This window comes from Panthera onca, chromosome F2 (genome assembly GCF_046562875.1).
Source record: "Panthera onca isolate mPanOnc1 chromosome F2, mPanOnc1 haplotype 2, whole genome shotgun sequence".
NCBI classification, from domain to species: domain Eukaryota; kingdom Metazoa; phylum Chordata; class Mammalia; order Carnivora; family Felidae; genus Panthera; species Panthera onca.
Genome location: NC_138356.1, coordinates 63674355 through 63691752, shown reverse-complemented (window position 1 = coordinate 63691752; position 17398 = coordinate 63674355). Strand labels below are relative to the sequence as shown.

Sequence of the window (17398 nt, the reverse complement as noted above, 5' to 3'; positions counted from 1 at the left end):
TGTCATTTAAAGATCTATAGATTAATGGATTAAAATTTTAAGAACAGTTGCGATTAGATGGATCCCTAAGAATATTGCATCAATCGTTTTATCTGTTTTTTAAAGCACCTCACTTCGAACCACAAATGATTTATTACTGAGGGCTTTGGTTAAGGATTTGTTTTTTTTTTAAGTTTCACTACATAGATATAAAATTTTAAAAAGTGCATGAGAAGAAATGACAGGGTTTCTACAAGTAAAATTAGAGATACAAAACATTAAATGCCAAAAAGAAGTTGAGAGTCGGGGCGGCAGGGGGGAAATATTTTAAAAATTTTTTTAACATCTCATTAATTGGCAGAACATAAAATTCAGTATTCCGGATGAGTTAGTTTTCAAGAAGACTAAAATTTAATCCCTTTGAAGCCTAGTTATTAGCCATTTTATATGATAATCTTTTATGCATATATTCGTATTTCTAATAAACCACATGTTTCTGAAATTTCTGTGTTTTCAAGTGTGGTACACAGAAATGGGTTGAACTATTCCTGATTCCAAAGGGTCATTGTTAACATCCGACAGTCTTTGCTGTAACACACTGATATTGATGCCTTCGGGGTTTTTGTTTTTTAAGGAATTTTTGCTGTATTTGAATGTCTGCTGCCCCACGTGTGTTCTACATATTACTTCTTCTTCCTCATCTCTTAAAACCTTGAGGTGATCAGATTATCTCGCTTGTTCAGTTAAGATTATAGTAGCTGTGAGAATTGGATGTGGTCTGAGGGATAAATGTTAAATCTTGGTTTTCCTACTTCACCCACGCTTCCATGTCATTTTTAATTTGTAAGTTATTTCTGTGATCTGAGTACTTTGGTCAGAAACAGCAGTTAAATAAATGGGCTCCTGCTTTGTTGGCAAAGTAGTTATCAGAGGTAACAACAAAGCGATCAGAATACTTGAAGAAAATGTATAAATATAATTTGAATAATCTCTGAATAGAAATGGTCTTTCAGGGTGGGGTGCCTGGGTGGCTCAGTCGGTTGAGTGTCATGATCTTGTGGTCTGTGAGTTCAAGCCCCGCTTCAGGCTCTGTGCTGACAGCTCAGAGCCTGGAGCCTGCTTCACATTCTGTGTCTCCCTCTCTCTCTGCCCCTCCCCCACTCATGTTGTGTCTCTCTCCCTCTTTCTCTGTCAAAAATAAACGTTAAAAAAAATTTTTTTTTAAAAAAAGAAAGAAATCGTCTTTCAGAATTTGAAACAAGGCTTAGAACCTGGAAAATAAAAAGTTGATAAATGCAAAATGTTAAAATTAGCATGACATAAGTCCATGACTGTTTTCTCTGGCCCTGGAGGAAAGGAATAGGACTTAGAGACTGAAGCTTCAGTGATTAATTTTGCAGTCATTAAAATGATTTGAAAACAAAACTTTGTTCAGAGTGAACAGGTGTGGAGTATTTTTTTTTTTTATTTGTTGTTTATTTTATTTTTTTGCCCAGTATCTAAACACAGAATGTGTAGGGATTCTGTCATTACATATGTCCCTGTGACCTTCTGGCTCCATGGTGGAAGTCACAGGGGCATTTGTTCCTCTTCTGTCTCCTGGTAGCTTGCGTTGCCACAGCACACTCCCAACACTGATGATACAATTGAATTTGCTTGCTCCGTATTCAAATTCCTAGGCTAAAGTATCTGATTTGCTGAGTGTAAATCAAGCTACGCCCAGATTGCCTTTCAATACATTGCTTTTCTGGGAATTGACTGGGATATGGATTTAGAAATTAGTATTTTTTGGATGGTTGTCCTGTTTCTCTGCCTTCTCTTGCTAGAACTCGCGTTTGTATGCCTTCTACATCAGCCCTCTACTTTCCTTTTCTCTCTACTTTAGATCTGCCTTTTTGCTTAGGATTTCAGGAGTTTTTTTTCCACTGTTATATTCCAATTTACTTTGATTCTGAGTCTCTGCATATTTCTTTCTTTTTAAAATATGTTATGCTATTGTGGGGCGCCTGGGTGGCTTAGTCCCTTAAGCGCGTGACTTCGGCTCAGGTCATGATTTCACTGTTCAGGAGTTTGAGACCCGTGTTGGGCTCTGTGCCGACGGCTTGCTTCGGATTCTGTGTCTCCTTCTGCTCCTCCCCAACTCATGCTCTGTCTCTGCCTCTGTGTCTCTCTCAAAAGTAAATAAGCAACAAAAACATTGAAAATATGTTATATGCTATTAGAAGACATACCATTAGTTATTTCTCAAATGATGTTCATGATAGTTTTGGGATTTTTTTTCCCTTCTTTTCCTTGCAAACTCTTTTTCCACTAAGTTATTTCTTACCTTTTGTTTGTTCTGGTCTTTCTTTTTTATGTTGATGCTTTCCTAATATCTGGTGACCCTTGATTATAAATTTATACGTAAGAGTAGAGTTAATAGCTGATTTCAAGTTCTGTGTTACCAGTAGCATTCGTGGAGCGTTGTCTTCCTTGTACAGGAATCTAGCTAGGTGACTGTAAGAGTGCCTCACGTGGTAAATACTAGTTGAGTAAACTAACGTATTACTAATTAGTGAGTCTCTTTCACTCTTTCTCCCAACGTACAACTACACAAAAGGCATAAATAATTCCCAGAGAACTTGCTTGTCTTTTCAGATAAGTTACGTTCTGAAGTTGTAAATATTTTATTAATTTTTGAACAGAAGTGTGAATTTTGTTTTCTCGTGATCATTTTTGGCTTAGTTTTCAGATAATTATTATCGTGCAGAAATGATTGATGCCCTTGCCAACTCTGTTACGCCTGCAGTCAGTGTGAATAATGAAGTTCGAACTTTGGACAACTTAAATCCAGATGTGCGACTTATTCTTGAAGAAATCACCAGGTTTTTGAATATGGAAAAACTTCTTCCAAGTTATAGACATACTATCACTGTCAGGTATGATGAAAGTTACTTGCTTTTATAACTATAAGAGAAATTTATTCTCATTGTAGGAACTTAGGATATAAAAGAAAATTACAATGCTATATGATTGTACCATCACAGATTATTACTGTTTTGGAGAATAGCCTTCTAAAATTTTCCTCTTGTAACTAAATACATTTTTTTTTTTTTTTTAATCTTTTTCAACGTTTTTTATTTATTTTTGGGACAGAGAGAGACAGAGCATGAACGGGGGAGGGGCAGAGAGAGAGGGAGACACAGAATCGGAAACAGGCTCCAGGCTCCGAGCCATCAGCCCAGAGCCTGACGCGGGGCTCGAACTCACGGACCGCGAGATCGTGACCTGGCTGAAGTCGGACGCTTAACCGACTGCGCCACCCAGGCGCCCCAACTAAATACATTTTTTAATTATGTGACAGATGTTGTATATGTAGTTTTTGAATTATATCATAAACACTTTGTCATGTCATCAGAAGTTCTTCATAAGCATTATTTTGGATGTCTGCATACTCTTTTTATCCCATTGGATATAGTATAAACATCTCTGTTGTTAAGCTTATTTAGATGCCTTTTCACTTCTGTCAACTTGTTAATAAATGGCTATCAAAAAATTCTATTTTTTTAGGAGTTTGCTAAAAAGTTGATTCACTGGTTCAGACATCACCACCAGTTCTCACTTTCCATATATGTTATCGACTAAATTACTGCAAAAAATTAATACTACAAAATTTAAAAAGATGGTTTCAAATCATATCAGTGTTTCAGTTTACTGTTAAGAGATTAATTCCTAATGCCTGGGAAATAAGTTTGATACAAAATACTTTTATAAAAATATTTAACTGTAAATACTATGTTTCCTAGTTGTTTGAGAGCCATAAGAGTGCTTCAGAAGAATGGACATGTGCCAAGTGATCCCGCTCTTTTTAAGTCTTATGCCGAGTATGGACACTTTGTGGACATTAGGATAGCAGCTTTGGAAGCAGTCGTTGATTATACTAAAGGTAATGCTTTAGAAATATATGCTCAGGGTCCTTGAGTGGCTCTGTCAGTTAAGTGTCTGCCTTCAGCTCGGGACATGGTATCACAGTTCCTGAGTTCAAGCCCTGCATTGGGCTCTCTGCTGGCAGCACAGAACCTGCTTTGGATCCTCTGTCTCCCCCCACCGCCCCCCTTTCTGTCCCTCCCCAGTTCATTCTCTCTCTCTCTCTCTCTCTCTTTCTCTCTCTAAATAAATAAATAAATAAGTGTGTGTGTGTGTGTGTGTATATGCTCATATCATTTCAGAAATGTTTACTATTTAAAGCTGTCTTCATTATTGGGGTTGCATATTACAAACAATATGAAATATTTAAATTTTAAATTGAAAGAATTTTTGATAAATGTAGAACTTTTATAAGAATTAATAAGTGATAGAAAATAATAAAATTACAGATATCTTTGGTCTTTTAATAAATCAGTGTATCATTCTATAGGTTTAATTCCATGTTATTAAACTAGAAGAAGATTTTGGGGAAATTCTAATTAAGTACTCAAGAAAACATCTTGTGCCTTTCAAAAGTTTGTATCTGTGAAAGTAGAACAAGATACGTACACAGAAGTCTCCATAGGGGGATCAGGCAAGGCTTTGTGAAGTTGAAGAAAACATAAGACCAAAAATTGAATAAGACGATATTATATATCCAAAACATTTAAAAAGATACAGGGCAGAAAAATAAAGAGATTAAAATATTAAAAATAAGTCATAAAGAATAGAGCGAGTAGAAGAAAAGCAATCATCCAAAAAATAATAGAGTACTAAGAAAGAGTATGAATGAAACTTCCTAAGCCAGAGTCTGATAAAATTTAAAATTTGAAGGTTAGGGAAAGAATGTGTAAGTTCTTAGGAATATCAGAACTCAGTTATTATATAGGATAAAAGAATAATGTAGCCTGTGACTTCTTCACAATATGAAGAGTTCAAAAGACCATAAACAAATAGCTAACATAATGTTTAGGGAAAACTGCAATCCTGCATTCTCTTTTTGCCCAATAGCTAACATAATATTTAGGGAAAACTGCAATCCTGCATTCTCTTTTTGCCCAATTGTTACTCACGTAGACTTAGATTAAAGACTTAGATGTACATCTCCTATGTAACATTCTTAAAATTCCCAGAGAATTCCCAGCTGACCTGGAAGTGAATCACATTATAACTCAAGATTGGTGAAAGTATGAAATGTGACTATGCCTGTAAAATAAAGAACTGAGCCTAGGGGCGCCTGGGTGGCTCAGTCGGTTAAGTGTCCGACTTCAGCTCAGGTCATGATCTCGCGGTCCGTGAGTTCAAGCCCTGTGTCGGGCTCTGTGCTGACTGCTGAGAGCCTGGAGCCTGTTTCAGATTCTGTGTCTCCCTCTCTCTCTGTCCCTCCCCCGTTCATGCTCTGTCTCTCTCTGTCTCAAAAATAAATAAAAGTTAAAAAAAAAAAATTAAAAAAATAAAAAAGAACTGAGCCTAAATATTTGTTAACATGGTTGGAAAATTTAATGGAAACTTCAAAAATAATTCCTTAAAAACAACATGCAAATATAAGAAATATGTCATTTTAATTTACATCTAGAATTTCAGATTATTGCACCTAAATATGGGAAGAGTAAAGAAGGTAGAGTGTGTTGTACTTCTCATCTGACTGTGGAAAAAGAAGGAGTGGTTAATTTTAACATGTTAATAGAAGAAACATACTCAAATTTTTATAATTTTTTTGTAAATATCGGAAGTATGTGTATAGTCAAATTATAAAAGGATAAGAACAAAGTGTGTATCTTATATATGTTGAGCTAAGTTCAGAAAGGACGGTCATTTGTTCTTTTTATTGAGGGTTAAAATAATTCTTTCTTTTAAGAAGTGGTGAAAACAGTGATCCTCTATCCCTCTATCAATCTTCAGTTTTGATTTGACATTTTACCAATTTGTGAAATCTAGAAGTTCTGAGATTTACCAAATATGCCAGTATTTCCAACCTTCTTTCCTAAGGGACGTGAGTGATGTTTACTGTCAAATAGCTACAAAAATTTCATGCATTAGTACTACCTGAAATGAAATAGAATGCTAATATTGTCATTTCCAAAAGAATGCTAAGTCAATAAGTACTTAATTGAGAAGTGCTTTGGTGTTATCCATGAATCTAGATCATTAGAAAGTAAAAAAATGGACGATATTAGAAATAAAATTCTGATAATAAAGCTTTTCAAATCATAAAATCATAACTTGTTGAAAAGGTGAATGGAAATAGCTAACGAATGACTTTATTGAGGTATATTTATAGCATGATTTTATGTTATATTGAAAAGTTAAGGCTGCTCTTTAGTCTCAAGTGAAAGAAACCACTTGGGTAAAAACAGTTTTTCATATTGTATACTGTAATATAGTTGAGGTGCCATTGGGTATCAAGTTTCCCTATAATTTGATTTAAACATCTAGAAACACAGTTTTATTTAAACATATTTTTCCATTTAGAGTTGCTCATCTTTAATTTAGGGTTTTTAATATAATTTGCTTTATCTTGTACTTGTCATTGATTTGAACATTAGTGAAAAATATGCACTTGGTTCTGTTTTACGTTTTGGCATATGAATGAATAAAATTTACAAAGTGACTTTTCCTACGGAAAATGTAAGAAGTTGCGTACAGCTTTCAACTCTGAAGACGGCTAAGGCATAGCCCTAAATATTAAGTGTAAATTCCCTCCTTGTCCCTTACTATTTCATTTGTTATAATTAGAAACAAATATATTTCTTAAGTTAGAGAAAGACAAATACATGATTTCACTCATGTAGACTTTAAGAAGCAAAACCGATGAACATAGGGGAGGGAAAGGAAAAATAAGATAAAAACAGGGAGCAAACCATAAGGAGAACAAACTGGGTTGCTGGAGGGGAGGGGTGTGGGGGGATGGGCTAAATAGGTGATGGGCATTAAGGAGGACACTTGTTGGGATGAGTACTGGGCATTGTATGTAAGGGATAAATCACTAAATTCTACTCCTTAAACCGTTACTACCCTATATGTTAACTAACTTACTAACTTGGATTTAAATGAAATAAAAATAATAAATAAATGAAATATTTCTTTATTTTTATTTTCAGTGGACCGGAGTTACGAAGAACTGCAATGGCTACTTAATATGATTCAGAATGACCCTGTCCCCTATGTAAGGTTAGTTTTTGTGCTATACTATTTTGATTTTATAAGTCCTAAAGTAAATTGAATAATTTTGGAAGATTATATGTGAACAAAACAAGTTTTTATTATTTTCAAAAATAGAGGAATATGTTATTCATTTATTAATGTCTTTTTTATGTGTTTTTTTTTTTAATTAGATATGCTTTTGGAAAGACATTTTTAAAAACACGATTTGTTTCCTGTTTTTTTTTAATGTTTATTTTTTGAGAGAGAGAGAGAGAATGAACATGAGCAGGGGAGGGGCAGAGAGAGAGAGGGAGACACAGAATTCTAAGCAGGCTCCAGTCTCTGAGCTGTCTGTACAGAGCCTGACATGCGGCTTGAACTCACAAACTATGAGATCATGACCTGAGCCGAAGTCAGAGGCTTAACTGACTGAGCCACCCAAGCACCCCCAAAAATATATTGTTAATAAAGTTTATTCCCTGCAATTTTACATACAACTTCTATTATAATTTAAAGAAAAGCTTATATAGCAGTTTGTACTGTACATGGTATATCCCTTATGTGCTGATTGATTCAGTCTGTTTTAAAAGTGAGAAAAGTGTCTTGGTGTATTCCATTTGTTCCTTTCTATCTCATATGAAATCTCAATTTTTATTACACAGACTTAGTATTTAAAAAGTATAATATAATATTTAAAATTTAGAAAATAAGGGAACATAGAAGAAAATCCCAGTCCTGACATAATAGCAGTTTTCATTTTTGTCTTTGTTCTAGTCTTCATTGTCTTTACTTCTGCTGCTTTTGCAAAGTAGGATGTTCACAGTATATTTGAGTAGGATTAAATTTTTGACCATGTCTGTTTTCCTTTCTTTGTACATGTTAGGCCTGTAAATTTTTGTTCATTTGTTTTAAGATTATGACTTCATAAAATAAAATTTGAGTCATTGAGAGTAATTTAGATTATAGTCCTTCCAGTTAAGCTGCTCTTTTTTTTTAAGTTTATTTATTTATTTTGAGAGAGAGGGAGAGAGAATCCCAAGCAGGCTCTGCACCATCAGTGCAGATGCCTGGCATGGGGCTCACCAACCATGAGATCATGATGTGAGCTGAGATCAAGAGTCAGAGGCTAACTGACTGAGCCACCAAGGTGCCCTGCAGTCCCTCCAGTTAGAAACAAGAGCATAGACCTAGAGATGTTAATTATCTTCCTCAACTTTACATATAGGTTGGCAGAGAGTTTTCTTTTAAAAAGGCAAACTGCTTTCTAACCTCACTGAATTGCATCTGGGCATGAGGAGTCCATCTAAGAGATTACAGCTCCCTAGCAAAGACATTGTCTTTACCAACAGTTGTTTTTCAAGTTGGTTGTAACAGTGAGTTCTTGGTTAAGTCACCTTATTCAGTGGTTTATGTTTTACGTTTCCCTTCCCACTTCCCTTCTCTCTTCCCTCCCCTCTTTCTTCCCTAACCCCAACCCAACCCTAACTATTTCAGATGCTTATTATATACCTATCTTTGTATGAAGTTTTGCTGTTAATTATTTCATAGTTCTTGATTTCTGATGTAAATTCTAATTTAAGTGATTTTTCCTTGTGATTGAGGTGTACTAAAAGGTAAGGTTGGCATGGACAAAGATACTCATCCATTCTAAGGTACATATTTATATAATAAATACAAAAGAGGATAAGCAGGAAACCAGCCTCATCTCTTATCTGACAAAGTTCATGCATTTGAAAATTTATAAGATCCTATTGATAGCAGGTAGGAACAGAACTTATAAATACAGTATAAACAAAGCTCATCATGTATTCATTTCTGTTTTCAGTTCACAACATCAGAACTAACATTAAGGCGTGTATTTCTGAGATCAGGGAATTATGTTTTGAAGACCATTTTTAGCAGATTATAATACTATGTAATATTTAAAGTTGCCCTATTGTTAAATTATATGCTATGTGATTTAAATGATTGCTTTTGAAATACTGTTGTGAAACAGTGAAGAGCACTGTTATTTATAATCTGAACTGAAAATCTGTTTAAAGATGTATTTCATGATTATATTTGACATTTTTCTTCTTAGTTGATGTGATTCATTTATGTCATCAGTAGGGAACCTCTTAGCCTGTACTTAATATCATCTAGTCTGTAGTTACATTCTAGTTAAAAAATTCAGCACTTTGAAAAATCTTTAATGTTAGTGGTCAGAGGATAGAAGTGTTACCATGTGGCAGTTAATGTATGTGTGTATTTTTTGGTATCTTGGGACATCTGTCTATATTTTTGTGTTTTCTTCTGTGTTTTTTATTTTATTTTTTAATTTATTTATTTTGGGAGAGAGAGAGAGAGAGAGCGCGCACGTGCACACGAGCAGGGGAGAGGCAGAGAGAGAATCCCAAGCAGGCTGTGCAGTGTGCATTTTAAGAGAGAGGGAGCATTGTCTGAAGTGGGGCTCAAACTCATGAACTGTGACATCATGGCCTGAACCGAAGTCAAGACTCAGCTTAACCAACTGAGCCACCCAGGCAGGCACCCCATCTTCTGTGTGTTTTATACTTTGAATAGGAACTCTATCCTTTTTTCTTTGTTCCCATCATTACTCTTTCTCTCTTTTTCTTTCTTTCTTTCTTTCTTTCTTTCTTTCTTTCTTTCTTTCTTTCTTTCTTTTAGATATAATTGACATAATGTTATGTTGGTTTGGGCATATAACATAATGATTCGATATCAGTAAATATTGGGAAATGATCACCATAATAAGTTAACTGCTGTCACCGTACATAGTTACACATTTTTTTTCTTGTGATGAGAACGTTTAAGATCTACTTTCTTAACTTTCAAATATGCAACACAGTATTAACTATTGTCATCATGCTGTATAATACATCTTTATGACTTACAACTGGAGGTTTGTACTCTGATCTGCTTCATCCATTTTACCTCCCTTCACCCTGCAACCACCAATCTGTTGTATTACTTTTTCTTTAACTCGGTAAGTAACCATAATACAGATCCACTATGTTCTGCCATATTTATCGGATAGAATTATTAAAGATAGGTAGGGGCTCCTGGGTGGCTCCATGAGTGAAACGTTCAGCTTTGGCTCAGGTCGTGATCTCATGATTCGTGAGTTCAAGCCTGGCGTCAGGCTCTGTACTGCTTGCTTTCTTCCCCACTTATCCCCTCTCTCTCTCTCTCTCTCTCTCTCTCTTTCAAAATAAATAAAGATTTAAGAAAAATTTTTTAATAGGTAAATTTTTTTTTAATTTAAATTTTTTCTCTGAAAATCAGTGGCATTACTCTCTCCTACCCCAAACACAGCATTTTGTTTTTATGGCCCTTGGTTGATTTTTAAACTCCTAATGATAAAATGGCCTTCAGTGAGAAATTTTAAAAATGTATGTTGATTTTCTCTGTCATTATTATCATATATATCAGAATTACTGGTTTTGGTAGAATTAGATAAAACTCTGAAGAATTCTGGGGTGAAACCTTAAAGTCTGGAGGAAAAAAAACCCAGATTACCTGTAATTACTCCTTGATGCTTTAGAGGTGAACGTGAATATTGTTTCTACAAGGATGCATCTTTGATTCCCTGTACTAGGTAATGTCCCTCAAGTCATGATTGCCCATAAAATCCTACAGTTCTTCCTAACCTTAAGTAAAGAAATACTTGCTATATATGTGTTAATTTTATAGCTGGAAATCTTTGATTACCTTTGCCTCATGGGAATAGAAGTTCCAAAAAAACAGAGACCATGTTTCCTTTGGTCTCTGTTCTAGAACATAAGCATGGTGCCTTATATACATTTGATTCAGTACGTGTTAAACAAGTGATTGGATGCAGTTTTTTACTATTTCCTCTAATCATACAATTGGCTTTTTTTTCTAATCATGTTTGTTTAAATGACGTCATATGTTAAAGAGAAGTGCTTTTATCTCTGTGTTGACAACTGTATATAGAAAAAAGCCTTAAGGTGTTTATTTTGAATTGTGTGGGGAAGTTCTCAGGCTTTCATGTTAGTTTGATGTTTGATGTTTTTATTTTTTTAATTTAAATCCAAGTTAGTTAACATACAGTGTAATAATGATTTCAGGAGTAGAATTTAGTGATTCATCACTTAAATCTAACACCCAGTGCTCATCCCAGCAAGTGTCCTCCTTAATGCCCCTCACCCGTTTAGCCCATCCTCCCACCCAGCACCTCTCCAGCAACCCTGTTTGTTCTCTGTATTTAAGAGTCTCTTATGGTTTGTCTTCCTCTCTGCTTTTGTATTATTTTTGCTTCCCTTCCCGTTCATCTGTTTTGTTTCTTAAATTCCACATATGAGTGAAATTATATACTTGCCTTTCTCTAACTGACTTACTTCATTTCGCTTAGCATAATAATACTCTACTTCCATCCACATTATGACAGATGGCAAGATTTCATTCTTTTTTTTAGCTGAGTAATATTCCATTGTATGTATGTATGTGTATGTACGTATGTATGCTTATACATACACACATACCAAATCTTTATTCATTTATTAGTCAATGGACATTTGGGCTCTGTCCATACTTCGGCTATTGTTGATAGTACTGCTATAAACATTGGGGTTCATGTGCCCCTTCAAATCAGCAGTCCTGTATCCTTTGGATAAATACCTAGCAGTGCAATTGCTGGGTTTTCGGGTAGTTCTATTTTTAATTTTTTGAGGAACCTCCTTACTGTTTGTCAGAGTGGCTGCACCAGTTTGTGTTCCCATCAGCAGTGCAAAAGGGTTCCTCTTTTTCCACATCCTCACCAACATCTGTTGTTGCCTGAGTTGCCCATTTTAGCCATTCTGACAGGTGTCAGGTGGTATCTCATTGTGGTTTTGATTTGGATTTCCCTGATGAGTGATGTTGAGCATTTTTTCATATGTCTTTTAGCCATCTGGATGTCTTCTTTGGGAAAGTGTCTATTCATATCTTCTGCCCATTTCTTCACTGGATTATATGTTTTTGGAGTGTTGAGTTTGATAAGTTCTTTATAGATTTTGGATACTAGCCCTTTATCTGATATGTCATTTGCAAATATCTTCTCCCATTCTGTCGGCTGCCTTTAGTTTTGCTGATTGTTTCCTTCGCTCTGCAAAAGCATTTTATCTTGATGGGGTTCCGATAGTTCATTTTTGCTTTTGTTTCCTTGCCTCTGGAGATATATCAAGTAAGAAGTTGCTGCATCCAAGGTCAGAGAGGTTGTTGCCTGTTTTCTCCTCTAGGATTTTGACGGTTTCCTGTCTTACATTTAGGTCTTTCATCTAAGAACCTAAGAAAGTGGTCCAGCTTCATTCTTCTGCATGTCGCTGTCCAGTTTTCCCAACACCTCTTGCTGAAGAGGCTTTTTTCCATTGGATATTCTTTCCTGCTTTGTCAAAGATTAGTTGGCCATACATTTGTCAGTCAATTTCTGGGTTCCTTATTCTGTTCCATTGATCTGTGGTCTGTTTTTGTGCCAGTACCATACTGTCCTGATACAGCTTTGTAATACAACTTGAAGTCCAGAATTGTGATGCATCCAGCTTTGGTTTTCTTCTTCAGGATTGCTTTGCCTATTCAGAATCTTTTCTACTTCCATATAAATTTTAGGATTATTTGTTCAAGCTCTGTGAAGAATGCTGGTGTTATTTTCATAGGGATTACATTGAATGTGTAGATTGCTTTGGGGTAGTATCCACATTTTAACAATATTCTTCCAATCCATGAGCATGGATAGTTTGATGTTTTAAATGTAGTAATAGGGTTGTCCACTTTAATTGTATAGTTTTCTCTCAGTAAAAGATTTTTAGATTGTAGATCAGTTCTTCATTAAGATATTTTGAGAACTAAACTAAATAAATGCACTTAAGTTAAGCTAGATATTCACCTGACAAATTACTAATACTTTTTTTCTTCATAAAGTTTGCTGTTCATTTTACAAGTTTGATAAGATAGAGAAATAATCTAGATGCATAATTGTTAAATAAATAAATCTAGGTGTACTATTTTTAAACTAAAATGAAGTTTACGTTTTTTAAAATTACAGTTTCCTTTCAGTGGGCATGACTTTTTAAAATACTCATATAAATTTGGAAAAATATCAAATCACATTAAGAAGAAAACTTTCAAAAAGCCTGTCATTATTTTAACCAGAAACACTTAACATTTTGGAGTTTTGTTTTACAGTTATTTCTGTGCATGTATATACTTTTTACATTGATAGGAAGAACTACTATATTCTCATTATAATGGGTAGGGATTATATTTAAAATAACATGGAATGATATTATGGTTTTGGAATCAAGCATACATATGATTACAGCATATCATTTCCTCAAGAGACACACATATGTCCTGTGCTTTTTCTCTTGAGAGATTTTGAGCATGTTTTTGGTTTTGATTTGACTCCATTTCTTATTGGTAGTGATTGGCAATAGATTGGACTAGCCTACCAGGAAAATTCTCAACTGTTTAAGGAAATAATAGGATGTTTTTGCTGTTATGAACTTGACATGATCCTATGACTTTTTCAAGATTTGCTTTAGATCTGTTCTAGTTGTCTGAAGCATATACTTATTCTGAATTTTTATGTTTAATCTATGTAAAATTAAGAAAAATGCCCATTGTTTTCCCTTAAACCTATCTCCTCTGAGTATTGCTTTGGGTGTTTTGTCATTTATAAATACTTTGTAAAAGCCTTTCTTCTATTATCTAAACTTTAGAGAAAAACAAAACTTTTGATGAAATGTTTAATTTGATAAAAGTAATATATGTACTGATCATTATTGCTCTTTTAGTGATCAAAGACATCCTCAGTGCACTCCTTACAATTCATTGGCACGGCTGTCAAGGGTTTATAATGATCTGAGTAAATACCATAAAGTTCTATCAGTTGGGCCCTCCCACTTTGGTATTTGGGGTAGCTGGGAAAGCAGCCAGATAGAAACTTAAGTTTTCTTCTTAATGCAAATTAAAAGTGTAACAGCATTAACATGCTCTAAAGAACAAACTCATCCATATTTTTAAAGATTATTTACCTGTAATACTGGTCTATTCTTATAGATAGATTTTGAGATCCTTAAGGACAGGAATTGTGTTGGGGCGCCTGGGTGGCTCAGTCGGTTGAGCGGCCGACTTCAGCTCAGGTCATGATCTCACGGTCAGTGAGTTCGAGCCCCGCGTCGGGCTCTGTGCTGACAGCTCAGAGCCTGGAGCCTGTTTCAGATTCTGTGTCTCCCTCTCTCTGACCCTCCCCCGTTCATGCTCTCTCTCTCTCGTGTCTCAAAAATAAATAAACGTTAAAAAAAAAATTAAAAAAAAAAAAAAGAACAGGAATTGTGCTTATTTATAAAGGTACAAAAATATGGATATGACATATCCATGAAGATAAATATCCCTTTCATATTACCCATCTGTAAATTACATCTATAATCCCATTTTTCTTTTTGTTCTCATAGCTTTTCAATAGTCTTTTATACAGTCTTAAAATTTCAAAGCACTAAAAGATAGTAAAGAGAGTAAAAGATAGTAAAAGAGAGTCCATCTCTTTTAGTTTTATAGACATGAAATTGAAGCCAAAAGGGGTTAAGTGTCTTAAGCTGCAACCTAGTAGTTTCACTTTCTTCCCATTTCTTTTTTAAGTACAAATCCAGTTTGATGCCTTACCACCAACAATTAAATATAAAAACTTCCTGGGTTCACCATTAAGGTTTTGCTAATCTCATTTATAATTATAATCTAAGTTTCTTTCTTCTCCAGTTATATCCAAGCATCCCATTACTCCGTGGTCTTGAATCTCTTGAGCCCAGGCCTGGCTCTTATCCCTGCACTAAATGCTAGACTATGGCCATAGCTTCCTTGCTTCTCCTTTTCTTTATCTTTTTCTTTGGCATCTCCTACTCATAACACTGGACATTTTCTTTTTCCAATTTTGTTTTGGTCACATTTCCCTATTTTTAGAAGACTACAGAAGTGTTCAGGTAGCCTCTCACAAGAGGTAACTCCGAGTAGTGGAATTTCACTGTTACCCTCCATGAGGATACTTTTACTAATGAACTCTTCTAAATTTCAACTCATTTTGAGGAAACCTTTTTGTGTGGTCTCCATATTTTAAATGCTTCTGCACATCTCCATGCTTTACAAAGATACCATAATAATGAAGTTTATATTCGTTTTATTATTTCAGTGTAGACTTCTTGGCCTGTATGTGATCTCCCCCCAACCCCCACCATGTTAAGATTTTTCTATTTACTTACCAGTCTGTCTTTAAAAATTTTTCAAGGGATGGGGACATGGGTGGCTCAGTCAGTTAAGCATCCGACTCTTGATTTCTGCTCAGGTCATGATCTCACAGTTCATGGGATAGAGCCTTGTGTTGCACTGGCAGTGTGGAGTCTCCTTGGGATTCTGTCTTCCTCTCTCTCTCTGCCCCTTCCCTTGTTCATGTGCACATGTGTGCTTTCTCTCTCTCTCAAAATTTAAAATAAACACTAAAATATATATATATTAAAAAATTTTCTAGGGAATATAAAATGTTCATTTTAGAAATGAATAGGAAAGGTTGGTTAGGAATACATAGAGTCAGTTTTAAAAGACCTCGTTGTACATAAGGCCGTTTTAGAAAGAACAAACCCACTAGAATTTTTTTAGTGGATTAACAATAGTAAATATTTAAGATGTTTAAGATAATGTCTTTGAAATGAAATTAAACTTAAACACAAAGGTAGATGTAAGAAGAGAGGATAAAATAGGAAGGAGGAACTACAGAAAATTTTTAAATGTGTTTCATGGTCAGCAAAAGTTTGCTGACATAAGATTCTATCTTTATCTTTCAGACATAAGATTCTAAACATGTTGACTAAGAACCCACCATTTACTAAGAACATGGAGTCTCCCTTATGTAATGAAGCCTTGGTAGATCAACTTTGGAAACTTATGAATTCTGGTGAGACAGCAGTAGCTTTTAAAAAATTTTTATTATTAGAATATTTTCATTTTACAACAGGTTTTCGTACTTAAGGAACTATGGTTAATCTTTTGTCTTTTTTTTTTTTTTTTTTTCTTTAAGAAGGATACTTGTCACATCTTCCTTCACAGTGGTGAGCATGATAATATTTACTAAGGGTATATTCACTCATTTTGCCTCACAAGGTGGTTGAGGAAACAAAAATATTCATTTATGTGGAAGTATCCCAAATGTTCAAAGAGCTGTAAACATGAGTCTGCAAAGTATTATTATTGTTATTTTTATTTCAGAAGATTACACAGTAGAAAAATAGGTCTAGTGACCTTTCCCAGCGGTAACCAATTTCTTGTGTATCCTTTCAGGAACAGCACATGTTGTTATTGTTGTGCATGCTGGAGACCGTGGTATCTCATCACAGTTTTGCTCTATTTGAATGAGGTCAAGGGGCAGGATAGCCTAATAGTGCTCTTCAGTACTAGACTCTGGAACCAGTTTGATGAGGGTCACATCTCAGCTGAATGATTCACTCAGTGTGACTTGTCTAAGCCTTTGTTTTTCTGTTTATGAAATGGAGATGATGGTACCTACTTCTGCACACTGAAAATTAAATGAGTTAATATTTGCAAAGCACACTGTATTCATATCAAGTGCCCAAAATGTTGTTAAATTTATGTAGTGATGACATCATTATGCTTCTCAAATATTTGAGCTGTATGTAGTTCCTATTTTGTAAGTCTTTCATATTCTTTGCCAATTGAATTTTTTGGTCTTTTCCAATGACTTGTAAATGTTGTATATATTTAAAGAAAATTTGCCTTATGGCTCTGATGTGTGAAATTGGATTACTGGTTTTGGTTTAAAATTCAGTTAAAAGGTAAATTTAACTGTTCTAGATAGATGGTGAGAGAGCAGTTGCTATTCTAGTATGTGTGTTACTTCATCTTCTCCTTACAATATTGGAAAATAACATGTCCTACCTGTTTTATTAGTGGCTACTTCACCAAATCACAACTAAATACTAAGTTCTGGTTCTTGAAAAAAAATTACTTACCAGCATTGTGATGTTAAGTAATTGCACGACTTCTGTCCCTCAATTTCATAATCATAGTGCAGTGCCCCAAGTAAAGACACCATAGTAGATATTTTGTTGAAATACAGTTGTATGGAACTTGTCCTCAGAGTATTTGGAAAACAGCACATAAACCAGTTTATATGATAAAGCTAAATTATTTTTCTAATGGTTTCCGTAATCCCTAGGAAAATGTTTACATGGTGTTTTATTTATATTTTGCTACTTGTGGTCACACTGAAGACTGTTATGGTTACTGTCATTTAGATCCAGGGGATGAACACAAGGTCAGGAACTTG

General features: G+C 34.8%; 1 protein-coding gene across 4 annotated transcripts in view; it reads left to right on the top strand.

The window, feature by feature from the left end:
- The window catches only part of TAF2 (TATA-box binding protein associated factor 2), a 95828-nt gene that overhangs the window by 47577 nt on the left and 30853 nt on the right, over positions 1-17398 (top strand). For all 4 annotated transcript variants that reach the window (XM_078441460.1, XM_078441459.1, XM_060611223.2 and 1 more), the window contains 4 exons: positions 2704-2897; positions 3765-3904; positions 7026-7095; positions 15900-16009. In XM_078441460.1, coding sequence (XP_078297586.1) covers positions 2704-2897; positions 3765-3904; positions 7026-7095; positions 15900-16009 — 514 coding nt within the window. The remainder of the gene's footprint in view (positions 1-2703; positions 2898-3764; positions 3905-7025; positions 7096-15899; positions 16010-17398) is intronic.